We start from the raw sequence: 20715 nt of genomic DNA, 5'->3' as shown, positions 1-20715 counted from the left end.
AGGAAAAAAGAGAGAGGAATTTACGTATGGAGGGAGAGGAGGAAGAAAAAAAAGAAGGAAGGAAGGAAGGAGGGAGCTAAGAAAACGAACAAAAGAAGTAAGAAAGGGAGGGAGGGACAGTATATTAGACAGATACAAGACAAGGGAAAGGAGAAGAGAAGGGAAGGAAAGGTACTGAGAGAAAGGAATCACCTTGAGAAAGAAGAGATGGAGGGAGGAGGAAGGGAAGGGAGGGAGTGTCTGAAAGGAGAAAGGAAGTAGCAACAAGGAAGGGAAGGTTGAGAGAAAGGGATAAAGGTTAACTGCATACTGTATTTACTCATTTCTTAGTGGCTGTCTTTATTTATTTAGTTATTTTTTTTATTATAATGTTCTCTTTTCATTTGTCGCAAGGAAGTCATTAGAGAGAGAGAGAGAGGAGAGAGAGAGAGAGAGAGAGAGAGAGAGAGAGAGAGAGAAAACAGGAAATTATTGCGTTTAACCTAATAGCATTTAATTCATTTGTTTTTTTTATGTTGCACCACTACAAAACTCTCTCTCTCTCTCTCTCTCTCTCTCTCTCTCTCTCTCTCTCTCTCTCTCTCTCTCTCTCTCTCTCTCTCTCTCTCTCTCTCTCCTATTTTTTTTTTTTTTATATCTTGATATTACACCTTATAACAAACTAGACTGTCAAGGGTATAAAAGTCTACTGTTGTTTGATCATCCTTTGTGTTCCCTTGTGTCGCCTCTCATGGACACCAAACACCTGAGATGAATAAGACTGCGGTCAGAGTATTTTCTTTAAAGGTGTCAACATTCATCTTTGTGTGTGTGTGTGTGTGTGTGTGTGTGTGTGTGTGTGTGTGTCTTTTTGTGCGCGCGTGGCTTGTCCTCTCGCCACACAACAGATGGTCTCTCTCTCTCTCTCTCTCTCTCTCTCTCTCTCTCTCTCTCTCTCTCTCTCTCTCTCTCTCTCTCTCTCTCTCTCTCTCTCTCTCTCTCTCTCTCTCTCTCTCTCTCTCTCTCTCTCTCTCTCTCTCTGATGGCCACGCGTCGATAATATTATCTCAACATTTCTCTTTTTTTTCTTTTCGTTGTCAAAAACTATCATTTTTTTTCTCGTCTCACTCGTCTTGCTTTGTAGTTTAGTAGAGAATTCTTTACTTTCTGGTGCAGTGTGTGTGTGTGTGTGTGTGTGTGTGTGTGTGTGTGTGTGTGTGTGTGTGTGTGTGTGTGTGTGTGTGTGTGTGTGTGTGTGTGTGTGTGCAGTGTGTGTGTGTGTGTGTGTGTGTGTGTGTGTGTGTTATGAGGATCATCCGCTGGTTTCATGATCGGCCCCTATTCGTCATCGTCCAGGAGAGAGAGAGCACATCTTCTCTTCCTCCTCCTCCCATTCTTTCTCTTCCTCCATCTCTTCTTTCTCTTCCTCCCGTCCATTCTCTTCAGTAATGTTTCCCTTTTCCGCCTTTTTTCTTTTACTTTTTTTTTACGATACTACTACTACTACTACTATGCTAGGTGATGGTGGTGCTATAAGAGGGAGGTGGGAGTGCTGGGTACAGGTTGTGGTGATATTAAGAGGTAGTGGCGGTGTTATTAGACGCGGTGGTCTTATCAAAGGTGGCGGCGATGCTGAAGAAGATCATTTTTGTGTTCATTCTTGTGTTTACTTTGCCCATTCACTCGAACTCTTTCTAAACCTGCGGCTTTATGGAGTTTGGGAAAGGAATGTAGGAGTGAATGAGTTCATCTCCTTTCGCAAGGGATACCACACGTCCTTACATATCATTTTCTTTGCACTGACTCCAGCAAACCTATATCTTTTCTGTATTATTTGCTTTGTGCGACAACGAATCGATAGGTTGAGGATTTTCATGGCTGGGTTTGGGTATCATTCGAGGATGAGTAAGGAGCTTTTGAACCCCCGCTAAGCTGCTTGATGAAGACAAAAATAGAAGTTTAAGCAGTATAGGTTGCCGCGACAGGAGGATTGGGGGGAGGAGAAAGAAGGAAGGAGGAGGAGAAGAAAAGGAGGAAAAAGAGATGAAGAGGAAAAGAAGACGAGAAGAAAGGGAAGGAAAAGAAGAGGAGAGGAAAACGTGGAGGAGGAGGAGGAGGAGGAGGAGGAGGAGGAGGAGAAGGAAGAGCAGCAGGATGAAAGGAGAAGGAAGAGAAGAGGAGGCGGAGAAGAAGAAAAGAACTAGAAGAAAAGGAGGATAAGAAAGAGAATACAGGAGTGAGGAGAAGAAGACAAGAAGGAAGAGAAGTCAAGAGGGAGGAGGAGGAAGTGTAGGTGGAGGAGAAAGGCAAAGTTGAGGTCAAGGTATGTGTGTAAATTTACGGACACTCACTCAGGAAGAAATTCGTGACCGGGAAAAGCCAACTGCAGGAGGAAGGTGAAGAGGTGAGGGTATTGTAGCATCTCTGAGCAGGGAAACATTGGGGAGGGGAGTGTTTTAGTCCTTTTCCCGTTTTCTTTACTTTTTCTCTTTTGTTTTCAGTTTTTTTTCTCTTTTATTTGTATTTTTACTTTTCTTATTCTTTTCTGTAGTTTTTTTCTTTTATTTTCCTTTTCTCTTATCTTTTTTTTCTTTTTATTTTCCTTTTTTTTCGGGGGGAGGGTTCTGTACAATAAATTATCTGACTGAATTAAACACCAGCGGGGAACGATTCTGATAGGCATGTAAGGACACGTTTGTGAGGAAAAATGCAGGAAGTGGTGAAATGAGGAGTACAAGAAACAGGACTGAAGTGTTAACGAGAGGGAGAGGGAAGGTGGGAGAGCGGGAGGGAAATGAGTGATAGAGAAGGTGTGGATGAAGAAATGAAGCAGGTGTAGTAGCAGTGATTTGTAAGTTAATGGAAGTGAAAAGAGCTTCGTGTGTGTGTGTGTGTGTGTGTGTGTGTGTGTGTAGTGATTGTTTAATATGTGTGTGTTTACATTCGTACACACACACACACACACACCAGAGAGAGAGAGAGAGAGAGAGAGAGAGAGAGAGAGAGAGAGAGAGAGAGAATGGACAATCAGCGGGAAGATATATGGTTATAGAAAGCTTAAGGAATATATAGAGAAAATAGTAGCTTTCTCTCTTTTTATCTCTCTCAATGAAACACCCATTAGTGGCCGGTTATGAATAATTTACCTCTTATAGTAGTAGTAGTAGTAGTAGTAGTAGTAGTAGTAGTAGTAGTAGTAGTAGTTGTTGTTGTTGCTGTTGTTGTTATTGTATGTATAATAGTATTTTCTTAATTTTGATTCTGTAGTTCATGTAGCAAGACGCAGATTATAAATTGTGCAGATATGGAGATACTAGTAGTAACAATAGTAGTGATAGCAGCAGTAGCAGTAATACCAAGAGAAACATTTAACACTTATGTATCTGTGTAACACTATTACTTTCCACCCTTATCTTCACCTATACACTCCTTACATGCTTCACTTAAAACTAACGTAACATATTACAAAAACCCTCTTAAGATCTGATAGGGCTGCTGGTGTTTGTTCGTCCTTTGTGTTACTTCGTGTTCCTCCACTCACATCTCTCTTCACCTGCTTCCTTGACTTTCTCTACCCCTTTCATCTGCCGCTCCCCTTTGACACCCTCACGCCCTCGCACGATCAGAGCCTCGCTAATCTTCCTTCACACCTGACTTACTGACTTACGGACAAATTAGTTCTCCTTTCATCCATCCGTCGTGATGTATTCCTTCCTGACTCTCCACTATGATTAACTGACTGTGTGTGTGTGTGTGTGTGTGTGTGTGTGTGTGTGTGTGTGTGTGTGTGTGTGTGTGTGTGTGTGTGTGTGAATCGATCTTATATGATATGATGTTGTCGCTCATCTGTTTTGTTTATTTGTTAATGTGGTGGTTTTCCTTCCATTTGAATTAATACAGTATTTTTTTTTTTTTTTCATGGCTGCAACTTTATGAATGGATCATACTTGACATATCACTCTTGTCTTGTTTACTTCATTTGTTTTCCCTTCTATTAGATTCCACACACACAACATTTTACGGCAGCTACATTTTGTCATACTTTATTACAGCATACAATTCTGCAACATTATAAATATATTTTTTTAAATGTTCCAGTTGATCTTATTCGACACACTTCTCATTTTTTTGTTTATTCATGTATGTATTTTCTCCTTAATTACAGATGTATCTTTCAACATTTTACGTAAGGACGACGTGCAACATATAATTCTGCAACATTTATTATCTATTTCCAAGTCTGTCAGCTCACCTTTTTCGAAACTCTATTCATTCTTTTGTTTATTTAATAATTTTCCTTTCATTGCAGATTACCACAAGGGCAGTGGACCAGCTGAAGAAAGACGAGACAGCAAGAATCAGTTGGACAGCACGACCAAGTAGCAGTGAATCAGTGAGGAAAGTGGCGTGAATTATTTGCGCGAGAGTGAATCGGCAAGATCTTGAAGAGGCAACCGGTGCACCAGATCGCAAACAGAGCAAGGAACTCGTTAACGCCAAACAGGAAACTCAAACAGGAGAAAGGGAAACGGCGGCGCGTCTCGGCCAGTCAGAGGAGAGGTCAGTGTTGCGTATAAGAGATGGACCTTCTCCAATCCCGCCTGTTGCGTGCCATCCCTCTGGCTCTGCTGCGCATCCTGGTGGTCACTGTGCTTCCCGAGACCGCGCAGCACAACTATGACTCCGCCGGCAAGCTCCTCAACCAGTACGACTTTATTATCAGTAAGTGTTGTGGTGGTAATTTTTTTTTTTTTTTTTTTCGTTCAGTCATTTGCTTGATTTAGTTATTTATCTTTTCTTGCGTTCTTTCTTTTTTTTTTTTTTTCTCTTTCCTTTCTTTCTATTTTTTTCCTTTTCTTAATGTATTTAATCATTTATATATATATATATATATATATATATATATATATATATATATATATATATATATATATATATATATATATATATATATATATATATATATATATATATATATATATATATATATATATATATATATATATATATATATATATATATATATATATATATATATATATATATATATAAGAATGCATGAAAGAAACATACACTACAAACTTTTGAATTATTCGCTGCTCATTGTATGTAAACAATTCATTGGAAGTGCAGAAGGAAGTACAGCAAGACATTTTCATACTTGTGAACTCGTGTGTGTGTGTGTGTGTGTGTGTGTGTGTGTGTGTGTGTGTGTGTGTGTGTGTGTGTGTGTGTAGCTCCCAAGATTTTTTTTTCTATTCTTTTTATTTATTTTATTATCTTTAGCTAGTGACCTCGATTTTCTCTTAACCTATTATAATTTTTTTCATGCGTAAATGATTCCGAAGCGCGCTTGGTAAATTTACCTTCCAACTGCAAACAAACCCTGAACTTGTGCGTAGCTATTCTGGCCAGTCATTAAGTAAGCAGAGGAGTCACAGTTGTGGCTGCATTAGGAACGTGTTAGTACAGCGCCTTTATATCAGTAAGGCAACATACTATTCAGTTAATCAGTCAGTAAATCATTTAGTTTGTCATTCAATCTTTGTGGTTTCTAATAACAAATCAATCAATCTATCAATCAGTCATTCAGTCAGAAAGTCAGTCATTAAGGGAGTAGATCGGTCGTTCAACCAGGAAGTCAGTCAGTAAATCAGTAAGTCAGTCATTCAGTCAATAACGCAGTAAGTCAGTCATTCAGTTCATAAATGACGATCAATCATTAAGTAACTCACTCACTCACTCACTCACTCACTCACTCACTCATTTCATCAATAAACAAGAGATTCATTCACTCATTAATCCAGCACCACAAATCATCCAGTCAACCAGTCACTCTCTCACTCACTCATCCTATCAGTAAATCACTCACTACCCATACTATCGCAAATCACTTACTACCCATTCTATCAGTAAACCACTCACTCCCTCATTCAATCATCAAATCACTTATGCACTCATTAATCCACCACAAATCATTCTTACGCACCTCAGTAATACCAGATACCACCACCTAAACCTTCCTTATCCCTCCCTTAGTCGGCGGCGGGTCTGCGGGATGTGTACTGGCGGCGCGGCTGTCTGAGGTGCCTGCTTGGAAGGTGCTTCTGCTGGAGGCTGGAGGAAAACCGCCCCCGGAGAGCCACATCCCGGGACTCAACCAGCTGTTGCTCAGGGGTGACGCGGACTGGAACTTCTTCACGGAGCCAGAGACGAGCGCCTTCCAAGGGTTCACTGGCAAGGTGAGTGTTCCGGGCGGTAATATTAGAGGAGCGTGTTAAACATTCTGGTCTCGCCTAAGAAATGTTTCCATATGCCACACAAGTGATTAGTTGGATTCTCATGAGTTTGTTTTCCATTAACGATGCAGAGTACGTGTTACACCATCATTAGAATCATTGGAACACTTCTAAAAATTTCAACAACTTCTACTACAGCCTTTAAAGAACACAAAAAAAATAAGGGAAGTTGCAAGAAGCCATCAGGCCTACACATGACAGTCCTTGCATGAAACATACCTACCTATTTCCACCTATCATCGTCATTGTTATTAAATTTATCTAATCTTCTTTTAAAGTTCCCTAATGACCCAACATTAAGAATTTGATTATTGAGTCTATTCCATTAATCTACTACTTTATTTGAGAACTAATTCCTTCCTCTTTTTTTAAACCTAACTGAAACTTTTGTTGGTACTAAAAATGTCGACACGATTCTGTGCTCGTCTACAACGTGGTTCTAGGTTAAGTTAGGTTAGGTAGGTTTATGTTTCCTTGGTCAGTGATTAAATTTTCCTACAAACGTAATTGATCCGTTCAAGTGAAAACTGTGAAGAACTCGTACAGTGTAAACAGAACCTAAACCATGAACAACCACTGATTTCTGCGTAAGAGGAAAGAAGAGATGAACAAAGATAGAGAGTAAAGGAAGGTAGGATAGGAATGAATAATGGACAGTGGGAATTGAAAGCTGGTGCAAAGATTCTTGGAGGTAAAATTAGCAATAATGAAAGAAAAAGTCGGAAGAAATGTTACAAACGAAAAAAAACAAAAAACAGCGAGAGGAAGAGAACTTGAGAAGGAAAGGAGGACAAGGTGTAAGAGAATAAGAGAATGAGTATTGGCCAGTAAAAGGAAAGATGGAAATACAACGAGAGAGAGAGAGAGAGAGAGAGAGAGAGAGAGAGAGAGAGAGAGAGAGAGAGAGAGAGAGAGAGAGAGAGAGAGAGAGAGAGAGAGAGAGAGAGACTTTTAATTTATCCCAGTGCAAAGAACACAGCAGTTGTTATCAAAGCTGTCGTCATAAAGTGAAGAGCGCGCCCCTTATACAGTGAATGTTGTTCGTCTTGAGATTACACAAGGGCACAGTTAGAATAAGTAATGCTGCCTTTCTACTGTTTGTAATTAACTGGCAATGAGACGATAAATGCAAATGGGAGTAGATCAATAAGAAAGATAAGTTGATGTAATATTTTGTTTCCTTGGTCTTTCTTTCTTTATTTGTTTATTTATTTTTGCCTTTTTTCTGTTTGTAACCAACCCACAATGAGGTGATAAAGAAACATAATTAGGAGTAAATGAATAAGTAAGGTAAATTGATGTAACATTTTTTTCCTTCTTACTTTTCTTTCTTTCTTTCTTTTCTTGTTGTCTTGCTATTGCATGTAATTAACCCACAAGGAGGCAATAAAGTAACATAAGTAAACAGATAGAAAAGATAAACAGATGTAACTCTTTCTTCCTTTCTCTTTATTTTTTTCTTTTTTTTCTTTCTTCCCTTACCATTCTTCTACGAAATAGTGAATAAAAGGGTGTATAAAATAATGCAATGAATAGTGGAGACTCAGATTGTGATAATTTTAAGATGATTTTGCGTTGGAAATCTCTACTAGGAAACAGAGAGGGAAAGGAAGAGAGAATGGAAGAAAGAAAGACATTAAGTAAATGTTTTATATTTATCAATTTATATATCTATTTATTTAATGCTTTTTTTCCTTTTATATTTTGTATCTTCCTTCTTCCCGTCTTTCTTTATTTCGTTTTCTCTTTCTTTCCTTTCTTTCAACTTTTTTTTACTTTCACAACATTACGCTTCTTTATTGCGTCGTCCTCCCCTTTTTTTTCATTCTTTCCTTCATTGCTTTCCTTTGTGTTCCTTTATTACGTTATTTCTTTCTTATTTCGTCTCCCTCCATTCTTTCATGTTTCCTTTTCTTCTTTCATTACGCTAGCAATGCTCTCTTTCTATCATAGTTTCTTCTTTTCCCTTCTTTTCCTTCATTACGTTACATTCAGATTCTGTAAGATGGCTGTCCTACCCTCCATTCTTTCATTCAATCTCTTCCTTTCTTTTCCCTCCATCACGTACTCTATGATCCCTGCGAGTCGGCAAGTTCTCCTTCCGTATGTGGCGCTGATGGCCCGTCTCAGCTTATCCTCCCGCAAACTAACGTTTTCCTTTCATTTACCGTTTTCTCTTCTTGCTCCTTTAAGACTCCCACGGCATCACTGCTCGGTCTTGCCAAGACCGATATTCTGAAACGCTTTGCTCTCTCACCACGACTGTTTTCAAAGGCCACAGAGATGATCAGCTGGGTTCTCGAAAGTGTTTTCCTGTTAATAATAAAAAAATCTAGTTATTCTGTGACCAGAGCTACAAAAAACACATTTAAAAACCCGTGACTCTTCAACCAGAACCTACTGAAAGTAGTTGAAATGCGGGCAGAAGTGTTTAAGAATTGCACTAACCTGATGGGCGACACGTGGGCGACCAGCGGGTAATAGATGGCGCTAGTAACGTTAATCCCAGCCTGACCGTGTTCACCATCCTTGACACGCTAACCTCCACGCATGAGAGGCTTTAATATCCCAATAGAAAATGTTTAACGGAGGAGGATGAGGTGGAGAGAAGACGGAAGTGGAGGATTAGCGAAAAGGAGGAGGAGGAGGAGGAGGAAAAGTGGGAAAAAACTGGTTGGAAGACAACTGGTTAAATTATGCAGTATGCAAAGTAACAGAAAGAGAGAGAGAGAGAGAGAGAGAGAGAGAGAGAGAGAGAGAGAGAGAGAGAGAGAGAGAGAGAGAGAGAGAATATCTAACACAATAATAAAGACGCAGCGAAGGAGAGAAAATAAAAAAATAATAAAAAGGTGGAAAAAGGAAAATAGCAATGTTTTTTTTTTCTTTTATAAGAGAAAGGAGAGCTGAGTAAAAAGCATTAAGATAAGATAAATAAATGTGCATATGAAAATAAGTAAACCTAACCGCTATTGGTAGTCTCTCTCTCTCTCTCTCTCTCTCTCTCTCTCTCTCTCTCTCTCTCTCTCTCTCTCTCTCTCTCTCTGATTTACGCACCCTGACCACTCCTCCACGCTTTCCTTTCCTCCATTATCCTCGCATCCGCTTACGTACCCCTGCATAATGTTTCCGGAGTTCTCTCTCTCTCTCTCTCTCTCTCTCTCTCTCTCTCTCTCTCTCTCTCTCTCTCTCTCTCTCTCATTTATCACATTTCACAAAACGAATGGGCTTGGCAAAAGTTACGATGTTTTCTTTTTATTTTTTGTTCTGTACAGTTGTGACCTGTTCCTCCTTAACCCTCTCTTTTTTTTTTTTCCCTTTCCTTCTCTTTCTCTTGCTCTCCCATGTGACCTGACTTTCCCTTTGCCCAAATAATGCCATCCACCTCCCTCCCTCCTCATGTTCTCCTTTACCCTCAGCTCTCTCTCTCTCTCTCTCTCTCTCTCTCTCTCTCTCTCTCTCTCTCTCTCTCTCTCTCTCTCTCTCTCTGACCCCGTTAAACGCTTTCTTCTCTTCCTCATTCATCATCTTATCCTTTTTTGTTAAGTGCCCCATGTAGTGATCACTCGTTTTCTTTTCTGCTCCGTTTTCTATTTTGTTGTTTTATTGTTATTTTTTACGGTTTTGTTTGTGTTTGGATGAGCGTAAAATATGAAGTTTAGTTGCTTCGTACAACTTGATTTCTCCTGTCTCTGTTTCTCTTTTGCAATTATTACATTTTCTTTTCATTTCCTGTTTATCTTTTGTTAGTTGGTTAGTCAGTTAATCAGTAAATTATTGGGTTAGCAAATTCTCTCTCTCTCTCTCTCTCTCTCTCTCTCTCTCTCTCTCTCTCTCTCTCTCTCTCTCTCTCTCTCTCTCTCTCTCTCTCTCTCTCTCTCTCTGCCTGTGTACCATTGTTAATATATTACATCATATACAAATATAGCCTTCGACTACGAACATGAATCTCAGTGTTAGTTGTACATAATTATTTCTCAAAACTACGAACACATATTTGTACATTTTCTATTGGAAACTCGTCTGCTCCTGCTGCGCCATATACGAGTATGTTCCTTATTCATTTATTTTCGACATCTATCTATTGCCCTTGACCAAACCTCCTCATTCCTAAGAAAAAAAAGATGAAAATAAACACAAATATACATATATGATAACGCTAACAGTCCACTAATACACCAAATTCTTTCCTTCTTCATCCACTCCCGCAGCGCATCCCGTATCCTCGCGGGTTCGCCATCGGAGGCTCCTCGGTCATCAACTCCATGTTTCACGTCCGTGGCAACAGGAGGGACTACGACAATTGGGCGAACATGGGCAACCCGGGCTGGGACTACAATTCCGTGGAACCCTACTTCAAAAGATGGAGGACTATCGAGGCGAGACTACCCCGGAGACTGGTAAGTGAGCGGGAGGGTGAGGAGGATGAGGGGAAGGGGGAAGAAGGGAAAGGAAAGGGTATGGGATGGGGGAAGAGGAAGAGGTGAGAGTAATTAGGAGAGTGAGTGAGTAAGTGAATGAGAGACTTGACTGACTGACTGACTGGCTGGCTGGCTGATGGAAGGAAGTTGGGAAGGGAAAAAAATGAAGGAAAAGAATGAAAAGACAAGAAGATAACCGAGAGAGAGAGAGAGAGAGAGAGAGAGAGAGAGAGAGAGAGAGAGAGAGAGAGAGGTATTTTTTTCCCTGTTGTTCATGTGTTTGTTGGCAGATGTTATGTTGTTCTGTTGGTTCATAAATTTGTCGTTTGACGTTGTTGTTTGGAATCATTAGCATGTTTTCTTTTGACATTTTTTTTTATCAGTTTTTTTTTTCGTTTTATCTGTTTATCGTTTCTTTATTTATTCATCCTTTATATTTGTGAGGCTAAATCTGTGCAACATTCATACGAGTAGTTTTCTTTTTTTTTTTTTTCAATTGATTTATCACACTTGTATGCATATAATTCACACATTTCGCCTTTACTTTCTCTTTTCCTCTCCTTTCCTCTCTGCCTCCTCTTGTTTGATTTTTTTCTTGTTCCATTTCATTACGTCTGTTCCTTTTTTATTGTATAGTTATTCCACTTTGTTTCCTCTTTGTTGTTTTTTTTTTTTTATATATATATTTTTTTCTTCCATCCATCAATTGCATTTTGAAATTCCTACCTGTCCATTAATCTATGTTCTCTTATGTCTCAATATCTTGTGTCTCAATCTTCTTTCCTTTTCTCCTTTCCTTTCTTTTCTCACTTTTCCTTCACATTTTCTCAGTTCTTCTCGTTTTTTTTTTTTTTTTTCATTAAGGCTTACTAATTTGCTTTCCCCCGTTTTCTTTGTTTCCCCTTTTTCTTCTCGCTTCAGTTTCCTTTGATACATTCACACGTTTCATTTAATATTACATTACTTTTTATTTGCATATTGTAATGTCTACCTGTCTCATTTTCTGTTTCCCTACTGCAATGTCTACTTCTCTTCCTATCTGTTTATACTGCTCTTGCTCATCTTCTCTCTACCTTTCACACATTATTCATATTTTCCTCCTTTCACATTTTATCACGTTTTCTCCCTCCCTCGTCTCCTTCTTGAGTGCTGCGGCATGACAGGCAAACATTTAGGATAGAACAAAGCACAAACATTTTTGTTTTATTTACCAGGGTGTCTGAAGCAGGATGAGGACGGCTGCTTAAAAGAAAAAAACTTTTAGCACGAGTTTTAAAATCGCAAAAATTACTGTGACATCGTTATTTTTCAACTGATTTGCATAAATAAGGTCTTGTTTTCTTCAGAATTGTGTGTATAATACAATAAGCTGGTGCTCAGCACTGCATCAGACAGACATCTGATAGACGGCACTGCATCACACAGACAGCTGGTGCCCGGCACTGCATCAGGCAGACATCTAGTACACGGCACTGCATCACACAGGCAGCTGGTGCCCGGTACTGCATCAGGCAGACAGCTGGTACACGGCACTGCATTACACAGACAGCTGGTGCCCGGCGCTTCATCAGACAGACAGCTGGTGCCCGACACGTGTTGAAGGGGAGAATGTCCAGTTGGGAATGCTGATGCGGATTTGTCACTTCTACAGGAAAACTCGTTGCATAGTTGTTGTATAATTGTTGTACACAATTCTGCATCTCTCTCTCTCTCTCTCTCTCTCTCTCTCTCTCTCTCTCTCTCTCTCTCTCTCTCTCTCTCTCTCTCTCTCTCTCTCTCTCTCTCTCTCTCTCTCTCTCTCTCTCTCTCTCTCTCTCTCTCTCCATAGAAAACCAGCATGTTCAGTATTTGTCGGCCTTATTTGTTCGTCATTAACTGACGAACATGAGGCAGGATCAGTCTCGTCATAAGTTGTCCCCAGGGCCAGGGGCGTATTTGCTTTGGGGCACGCAGGGCACGAAGGGCCGCGGGGCACACGCCGCAAGGGTCGGGGAGTGTCTGATTTACATCCCTGACGTCACACACAAATGCCTTCACACGCTCAGAAGCAGCGCGTGCCTGCGTGTGAGCGCGGAGCAAGTGTGTCAGCAAAACATGTAGTTTGACCCGGTCATGGATTTATTCGATCAGTGAGACGCCTTTGCTAGCGTTTGTCTGTGTTTGTTCGTGTCTGTTTATTTTGGTCAGAACTGCCAATGGCGGCGTCCATCCATTACATGGTCTCATCCACCTTCAGTACCCCGCAGTACAAACAAGTCTCATTCCTTTTGATCTAGTGCAATTGAGGCTAATAACCATCTTGCTTCAGAAGACGCAGAATCACAGTAGATAAAAAAAAAAATGGTTCTACCGTGGCGAAGGTCATTCCTATTTACAGACCCATTTGTGAGAATTGCCGCAGCTTTACTTCCCTTCCTTCCTCCCTCCCCTTTCCCTCCCCATTTATTTTATTATTATTATTATTATTATTATTATTATTATTATTATTGTATATATATATATATATATATATATATATATATATATATATATATATATATATATATATATATATATATATATATATATATATATATATATCCTTGACACGCTGGAAGGAAAGTAACAAAAAATGTCCACTACTTCTACCATTTTTCCCACGCAATCCATTACCTTCCTCACCTTCCCCTCACCCCGCAGCGGCCTTCCATGGCTTCGGGGGACCTTTGGTGGTGGAGAACAAGAAGTGGCAGACGCCCGTGGTGGGAGGCTTCATCAAGGCGGGGGAGCAGCTCGGCTACAAGAGAGTTGACCCCAGTGACCCAGACCAGATAGGTGAGTAGAGGGCAGCGACTGGTGGAGGGAGAGTGTGTGGCATTATTATTCGTGTATTCGTGTTGCTACCACCACTACCACCACCACCACCACTGCTGCTGCTGCTGCTGCTGCTGCTGCTGCTCCTCCTCCTCCTCCTCCTCCTCCTCCTCCTCCTCCTCCTCCTCCTCCTCCTCCTCCTCCTCCTCCTCCTCCTCCTCCTCCTCCTCCTCCTCCTCCTCCTCCTACTACTACTACTACTACTACTACTACTACTACTACTACTACTACCACTACTACTACTACTACTACTACTGCTACTACTACTACTACTACTACTACTACTACTACTACTACTACTACTACTACTACTACTACTGCTACTAAGCCTGACCAGAATTATTACCGAATACCAATAACAACTTTTAAATTTTTTTAATAATAAAGTAGTAGTACTAGTAGTAATAGCAGTAGCATCATCATCAAAAACAACAACAACAACAACAACAACAACAAATACTAACAAGTCATCTCTCACTGGAAGTACAAGAAACGAGGACAACTCTGGTTCCGGTTCACAATCTCTCTCTCTCCAGTGCTCCACCCAGAATGCCACACAACCAACACCCTCTCTCTCTCTCTCAGGTTTCTCCGTGGTGGACTTCACGGTAAAGAACGGCATCAGGTGGTCCACGGCGGAGGCTTACATCAAACCCAACGTGCACAGACCCAATCTGCATGTGGTCCTCAACGCCCACGTCACCAGGGTGAGTGGGCGCCTCCTCCTCCGCCTCTCTAATCTTCGTTGTCTTTCTGGTGTTAGTCATCTTCATCCTCTTCTCTCGTGTCCTCATCTTTATTATATTCTTTTCTTCGTTCTCCTCGTTTTCTTTATTATATTCTTTTCTTCGCTCTCCTCGTTTTCTTGAAGTATTTTCTTCTTGTTTTTGGTGGTACTTGATTTGTTATTTTGATATCAGTCTGTTGATGCTCGTCTTCTTATTGCTGTTGTTCTCCTTCCTCTTCCAACTCGTCTACGTTTTCTTCGTTCTCGTCTTCGCCCTCCTCTTCCTCCTCCTCCTCTTCCTCTTCCTCCTTCTTCTCCTCCTTCCCCTCCTCCTCCTCCTCCTCCTCCTTGACCTGTAAGGACACACAAGGACACCTCGGCTACTCGTTCCCATGGCTTAATTCTTTAGATCATCATAGAAACTCAACATTGGAGACATTGCACAAAGCAGCAGAAAGAAAACAAAAAAGAATAAACGGACTATCTCAGGATTTCAAGACACAAAGCACAAAAGATCACTTAAAAAGAATAAGCGACAACAGATATATTAACCCAGACGATATTGTGTGTGACAAGCCTCACTATCAGATATGGAGGAAGAATGGTATGATTCTAGGTTTGCAAAGTTTATCAAGCACGATTTGGAGTGATGAAACTCGGATGCCTTGAGAGTTGATTGAACTCTTTAACTTTCCATTTGGTCAGGGCGTACCCAGGAAAGCTTCAGCTATCGGTCAAGTTAAGTCACTGGAGAGATTTTAACATTGTATCTATTGATTGTAGTGTGTTATTATTGAGTTTATCCTTGACAGCATCCGTGACACTGATCATGCTTAAAAGAAAACCTTAGTGTTTATTTTCAACCCGTTAAGTGGAGGTGGATGTAAACAAAAACTATGGCCTCTTCCACATATAGGTAGATGAATCCTGTGGGTTTCCAATACTGTACGTACATTTATATTAAAACTCGGGACCACCCGAGTTTTGAGACCAAACCCATAAACCTTCCAGCAGTCGTGACCGAACATAAACAAACCTTTTTTTTTTTCTCATCTTTTTTTTTCTGATCGTCGTAAGTAGAAACCCCAAATGAAAATAAATGCTGTGACAGGTGCACACACGGGCACTGTTCACTGAGTGGAGGAAGTGTAGTCGTGGTTGGAAGGCGAGTAACCTGCTGTACTCATTCCCAGTGTTCTGTGTTTCCCCCAATATTACGCTCTCTGACCTCCTTGACAGTAACCTTGCAAAACCTGACAACTGATAGATTAATGAGAGATCAGAGGACGTAAGATGTATTGAAAACTCTAAGTACAAAGGAAGGAAGTGCTGTATATTACTACTTTGACTACTAATATACGCCTTTGTCCTGGCCGTGTGTTGTTTCTTGTCCCTCGCGACTCGCCAGGCCGGTTTGCAGTGAGAGGACGCTACTAAACTTGCTCCCAATAAGATCTTGCTGAAACTCGTGTTTGCTGAGTCTTACCTAATGTGGCGCTGACGTAACCCTTTCACCTCGAGACAGTTTTTTTTCCCCTTAATCACCTACAACTTTTTTTAGACACTTAGAAATACAGTCCTTCAAACACAGTAGCCGAGAGGAGACATTAACTTGTTGTTCTTTCCATTTGTTGTTTTTTCTTTCCATTCATTGCGTGTCCATGCCAATTTTACCGTGATCTGAATATTAAAGGACTACCATATAAGTGTTAAGAGATGGAAAGTAAAGGTGAAGAATATTAACGAAGTGGGATGCGCTTTCCCTCTCACTCTCTTTTCATCTCACCCAAATACTGAAAGACCCTTCATCCTTCATTACAGGAGAAGAGTATACATTACTCCTCCCCAGCCACAATGAACCAGTAATTAAAGCAACGAGAGAAGAAAGTTCCCTCAATTGCGCCCAGAAAATTAAAAAAATGGAAAGTTTAGAAGCAGATGAAGCTCTCTCTCTCTCTCTCTCTCTCTCTCTCTCTCTCTCTCTCTCTCTCTCTCTCTCTCTCTCTCTCTCTCTCTCTCTCTCTCTCTCTCTCTCTCTCTCTCTCTCTCTCTCTCTCTCTCTCTCTTTTATGGTACTGAAGAGTGAAGATAACTCTCTCACTATCCCAATCACTGTCAACACTATTACCGTAATCCTATTTTCACCACACTATTCCAACCACACTATTCCCAACCACACTATTCCCACCACACTGTTTCCACCACACTATGCACAGCGCGCGATCTGCACTACACTTTCACCACCTATTACCCTTTCACTATCACTATCGTCATCATTTGTTACTGTAATCTCAACAATCACTACCACCACCATCACCACCACCACCACCACCACCACCACTACCATCGCTTACGCTTGACTATCTACATCACGAACTATTTTCATCATTAGTATTATCGTCAGCCTCTCTGCTTCCATTCAGCCACGTCTCTTCCGCCACTAGCCTTCTCTAGTCATTTCTATCGCCTGGCTGTGTTTTCCACGCCACCCCTGCAAAATTTCTTCTCTGTCTATAAACTCCTAATCCTGATCCCAAAATTCGTAAGTTATTTTTATTTATTTATTTTTTTTTTTTCATAGCCCTCATTATCTCTCACCTCGAAATTGGTTATCTCCTTGCTTCAGAACTTCTCAAAATTTATCTTCTTTATCTCGAGGCTTCTGAACGTTTATCTTCTTGTTTCTCATAACTTCTTGTATTCTTGCTACCAAAGTTTCATATCTCCCGACCTCGAAACGTGTCAAATTCTTGTCTTCTTGATTCAAAAGTGCTTCTCTTTATACCACGAAACCTTCAAAGCTTTTATTTTTCTTCATTTCTAAGCTTCCCCCATACCTCATATCTTTTTACCCCAAAACTTGTTGAAATTTAGTCTTACCTCAAAACTCCCTAAAAGCTTTAAAAAAAAAAAAAAGAAATAAGTAAAAATTCAAATATTCTTACCTCAAAATTCCTCAAAAGTTATAATTTTAAAAGCTTCTCAATATTCTTACTTTCTTACCTGATCTTGATCTTTATACTGTGCCCTTGTTTCCTCTCTGAGAGTTCTTGAAACCTGTCTTTTCTTCATATTCTCACCCTCAACCTTTCAAATATTGCCTCACTACCTCAATACTTTTTTACGCAAGTTTAAGTCTTCATTTACTTTTATTCTACTCTTTATCTATTTTATTTTATTTATTTACTTTTTTGTTTTAAATGTCCTGGTTTCCACGTCTCAGTTCCCATTTAAATCTCACTATTCTACATATGTCTCTTAATTATTATTATTTTTTTTTTTTTTATCATTTCCTGGTATCTGATTTCTTGTCTCTGTCTTATCGTAAATGTTTTTTGTTATTACTTGTTGCGCTATATTTAACATGTACTAAGTCTCGTTCTTCTGTTCATACACTCAATTTATTTATTTATTTATTTTTTATTTATTTATTTGTTTTTTTTTTTTTTATCTACACATGTCTTCTTTTTTCTGGTGTCTGGTCTTACGTATTCATGCGGTCATAATTTTTTTTTTTTTTTTTAGTGTGTGTCTGTAGCTAACCTAAGCTAACTGAAGTCTTTTTGAATCGTGCATAATTTCCTTGTACTCATTTTTTTTTTCTCGTGTCTGGTCTTGTATTTACTATTCATAATTCCTTATCTACTTTTTTTTTTGCTGTTTGTTCTCAGAACCTTATTTAATTTTTTTTTTTTATTTCTTAATGTCTTACTATTTTTCTCTAATCCTTTCTTTTTCCCAATTACCGGTCATGCAATAATAACATTTCCTAATTCTCATTTTTTGGAATACTTTCAATTAATGTTTAATTTTACTTTTATCTTCCCATGTTTTTTTTTTTTCTTTTTTTCTCATATAATGTCTAGTGTCGTATCTTCATTGCTTTTTTTTCTTCTTTTCTCACCTTTTTTCAATGCTTTTTCTTTCGAATCTGTTTAATATTCTCATATTTGCTTACGCCGACATCTGATTTCGCTATCTTCATTCACACACAAGCTTTTATTTTTTACTTCAAACTCTCGTGCTTGTTGCGAAGCATTTAACAGCACGTCTTCATCTGCTTTTTTCTTGCATTCTCTGTCTTTCGCGACTTGTAACTTGTGTGGTATTCAACGCGGCTTGGCCTGTGATGCTTCCACCTAACCTGTGTCCTCTTGTCTGTCTTCTGCTCTGCGTTCCTTATTGTGCTGTTGTGTCTCGCGGTTGCTAACTTTTATTCTTCCACAGATCATCTTCGACAACAACAAAAGAGCGGTTGGGTGTCAGGTTCCAGCATCAGAAGAAGGTGAGTCCTCCTCCTCCTCCTGCTCTTCCTCCTCCTCCTCCTCCTCCTCCTCCTCCTCCTCCTCCTCCTCCTCCTCCTCCTCCTCCTCCTCCTCCTCCTCCTTTATGAACGTTCTCTTTCATTAGTATTCTCCTCTGTCCCCTTCCCTCGACCTGTGTGTGTGTGTGTGTGTGTGTGTGTGCGTGCATGATGGTATACGAGTATGTTTGTGTCTTTTACATGTGTGTGTGTGTGTGTGTGTGTGTGTGTGTGTGTGTGTGTGTGTGTGTGTGTGTGTGTATGCATGCACATGCCCTTAATTAATTGATACGTTTAGACAGGAAGAAAGTACACGTGCCGTTAAATCCAAGACTTATCGACCAGCAAGAGGGGGAAAAAATATCATGTTGGCACTGGTGCTGCGAGTGAGGTAGTGCTAGGTCACTTTCACTGCTAAGCCTCGTGGCCAGGCAAAGGTCACCCCAAATCAGAAATAACCCAACCAGTTTTATTTATTTATTTTTTTTTTTTTTTTCACTTTTCCAGACGTCACCTTTTTAGTATAACAAGCACCTTACTCTTATTTTTTTTTTCTCCTGGAAGACTTAGGGCGGGGTTGAGATCACAAAGGAACACGAAGGAAGAACAGAGTAGCAGATCCGTTCATTCTTTTGTGGCTGTTTGTGATAAGATACAGTAACTAGATCCGTGTTCTTAATTAAATGTTCTGGCTTCTTCATCCACTTTCGACAGGCTTTAGTGGAAGATACTAGAACATTCGAGGTGATTTTGTGCTATTCTAACAAGTATTATCATTGAGAAAATCAGCCATGAAAATCTATCCATTTCTGTCGTCTTTGAAAAAATGGTGTTTATGAGAAACCGAAGCGTTTAGAAGTACGAGTGCTAATCTGGAGTAAGATATGAAGGCCAAAAAATACGATGAAAACCACCCATGTGAATCTATCCATCTCTGTAGCCTCTGAAGAATATTCCTTATGAGAGAATGAAATGTTTGCGGTAAATTCAGATCTTAATCTAAAGTAAGCAACAGAGGGTTATGAAATAGATTGATTCAAAGCTACACTATCAAAAAATTCTAAATCCACTTATGAGAAGCGATCCATCTCTGCAGCCTCTCAAGAATAGTCCTTGTGAGAGAACGAAGTGTTTAAAAATACGAGACCTAGAGTAAGGGATAGAGAGTAAAAAACGACGAATAGTCCAACCAAAGTTACACTGTAAAACCAACCATAATAGTTTTTGTTCATCTCTGTAGCATAGTCCTTATGAGAGAACCCAAGTAATCATATATGTGGCCATGAACGTAGTGCTTATGAGAGATCACGGCGTTTAAGAAGAGGGAGAGCAATAAAGCAAACTCATTCAAAGCTACACTGTCTAATCTAAAGTAAGAGATGTAAGGTATTGAAGACACGTGGCCATTTTTTAATAGGTTTCATTACCTCATCAGAAATAAGAGTAAGTTAAAGGTGAAGGATGCAAGGAGGTCTGTCTGCCTGTCAGCTTGCCCATTCACTTTGTCGTACGTAAATCAAACTGGAAATAGGTTAGACGTGTATTTATTTTCAATGTTGATATTAGTCCCAACTTTCTCTCTTATCTAACCCAGCCAGGCCAGCAGCTCTTGACCGGAATAGCAAATCTCGTTAGCTCATTGAAATAGCATGCACTGGTTAGCTTGGCGAGAGTGAGAATGAGCTTGGAGAAAAAAGTGGAGAGGACGTTTATGGTGATTCGTCTTGTCTGTCTTGTCTTGCCTCTCTGTCTCGTGAAATCAGGATGGTCGCGAGGATAATGAGAATTGACGACTGCTTTTCTACGTTTTGGCAGGCAGATGCTTCCCTCAGTGCCAATATTAAGATTCGTGTGTGTGTGTGTGTGTGTGTGTGTGTGTGTGTTTTCCTGTCATCTTTTCCTTGTCATTACTTCCTTGTCCCTTGTCATTTTTAGTGAAAGGATTGTTTTGTTTTTTTTTCCTTTTCTTTCTTTTCCTCCTCCTCCTCTTTTTCTTTTTTTTCTACTTTCCTCCTTCAGTAGCATAAAAAGTTGACAAGAAGAAAATAATTAATAAAAGAAAAATTGTTGATTAGTCATTCTCTCTCTCTCTCTCTCCTCTCTCTCTCTCTCTCTCTCTCTCTCTCTCTCTCTCTC

General features: G+C 39.9%; 1 protein-coding gene across 1 annotated transcript in view; it reads left to right on the top strand.

Annotated features, from left to right (window-relative positions):
• LOC135104007 (glucose dehydrogenase [FAD, quinone]-like) overlaps nucleotides 1–20715 on the top strand; it is a 75451-nt gene that overhangs the window by 29934 nt on the left and 24802 nt on the right. Inside the window, 8 exon segments of the mRNA XM_064010870.1 lie at nucleotides 4289–4701; nucleotides 6019–6221; nucleotides 10487–10637; nucleotides 10640–10675; nucleotides 13376–13510; nucleotides 14135–14256; nucleotides 18504–18561; nucleotides 19997–20022. Coding sequence (XP_063866940.1) covers nucleotides 4560–4701; nucleotides 6019–6221; nucleotides 10487–10637; nucleotides 10640–10675; nucleotides 13376–13510; nucleotides 14135–14256; nucleotides 18504–18561; nucleotides 19997–20022 — 873 coding nt within the window. The 5' untranslated portion in view covers nucleotides 4289–4559.

The sequence above is a fragment of the Scylla paramamosain genome, chromosome 10 (genome assembly GCF_035594125.1).
Source record: "Scylla paramamosain isolate STU-SP2022 chromosome 10, ASM3559412v1, whole genome shotgun sequence".
NCBI lineage: Eukaryota > Metazoa > Arthropoda > Malacostraca > Decapoda > Portunidae > Scylla > Scylla paramamosain.
This window is presented reverse-complemented; position numbering and strand designations above follow the sequence as displayed.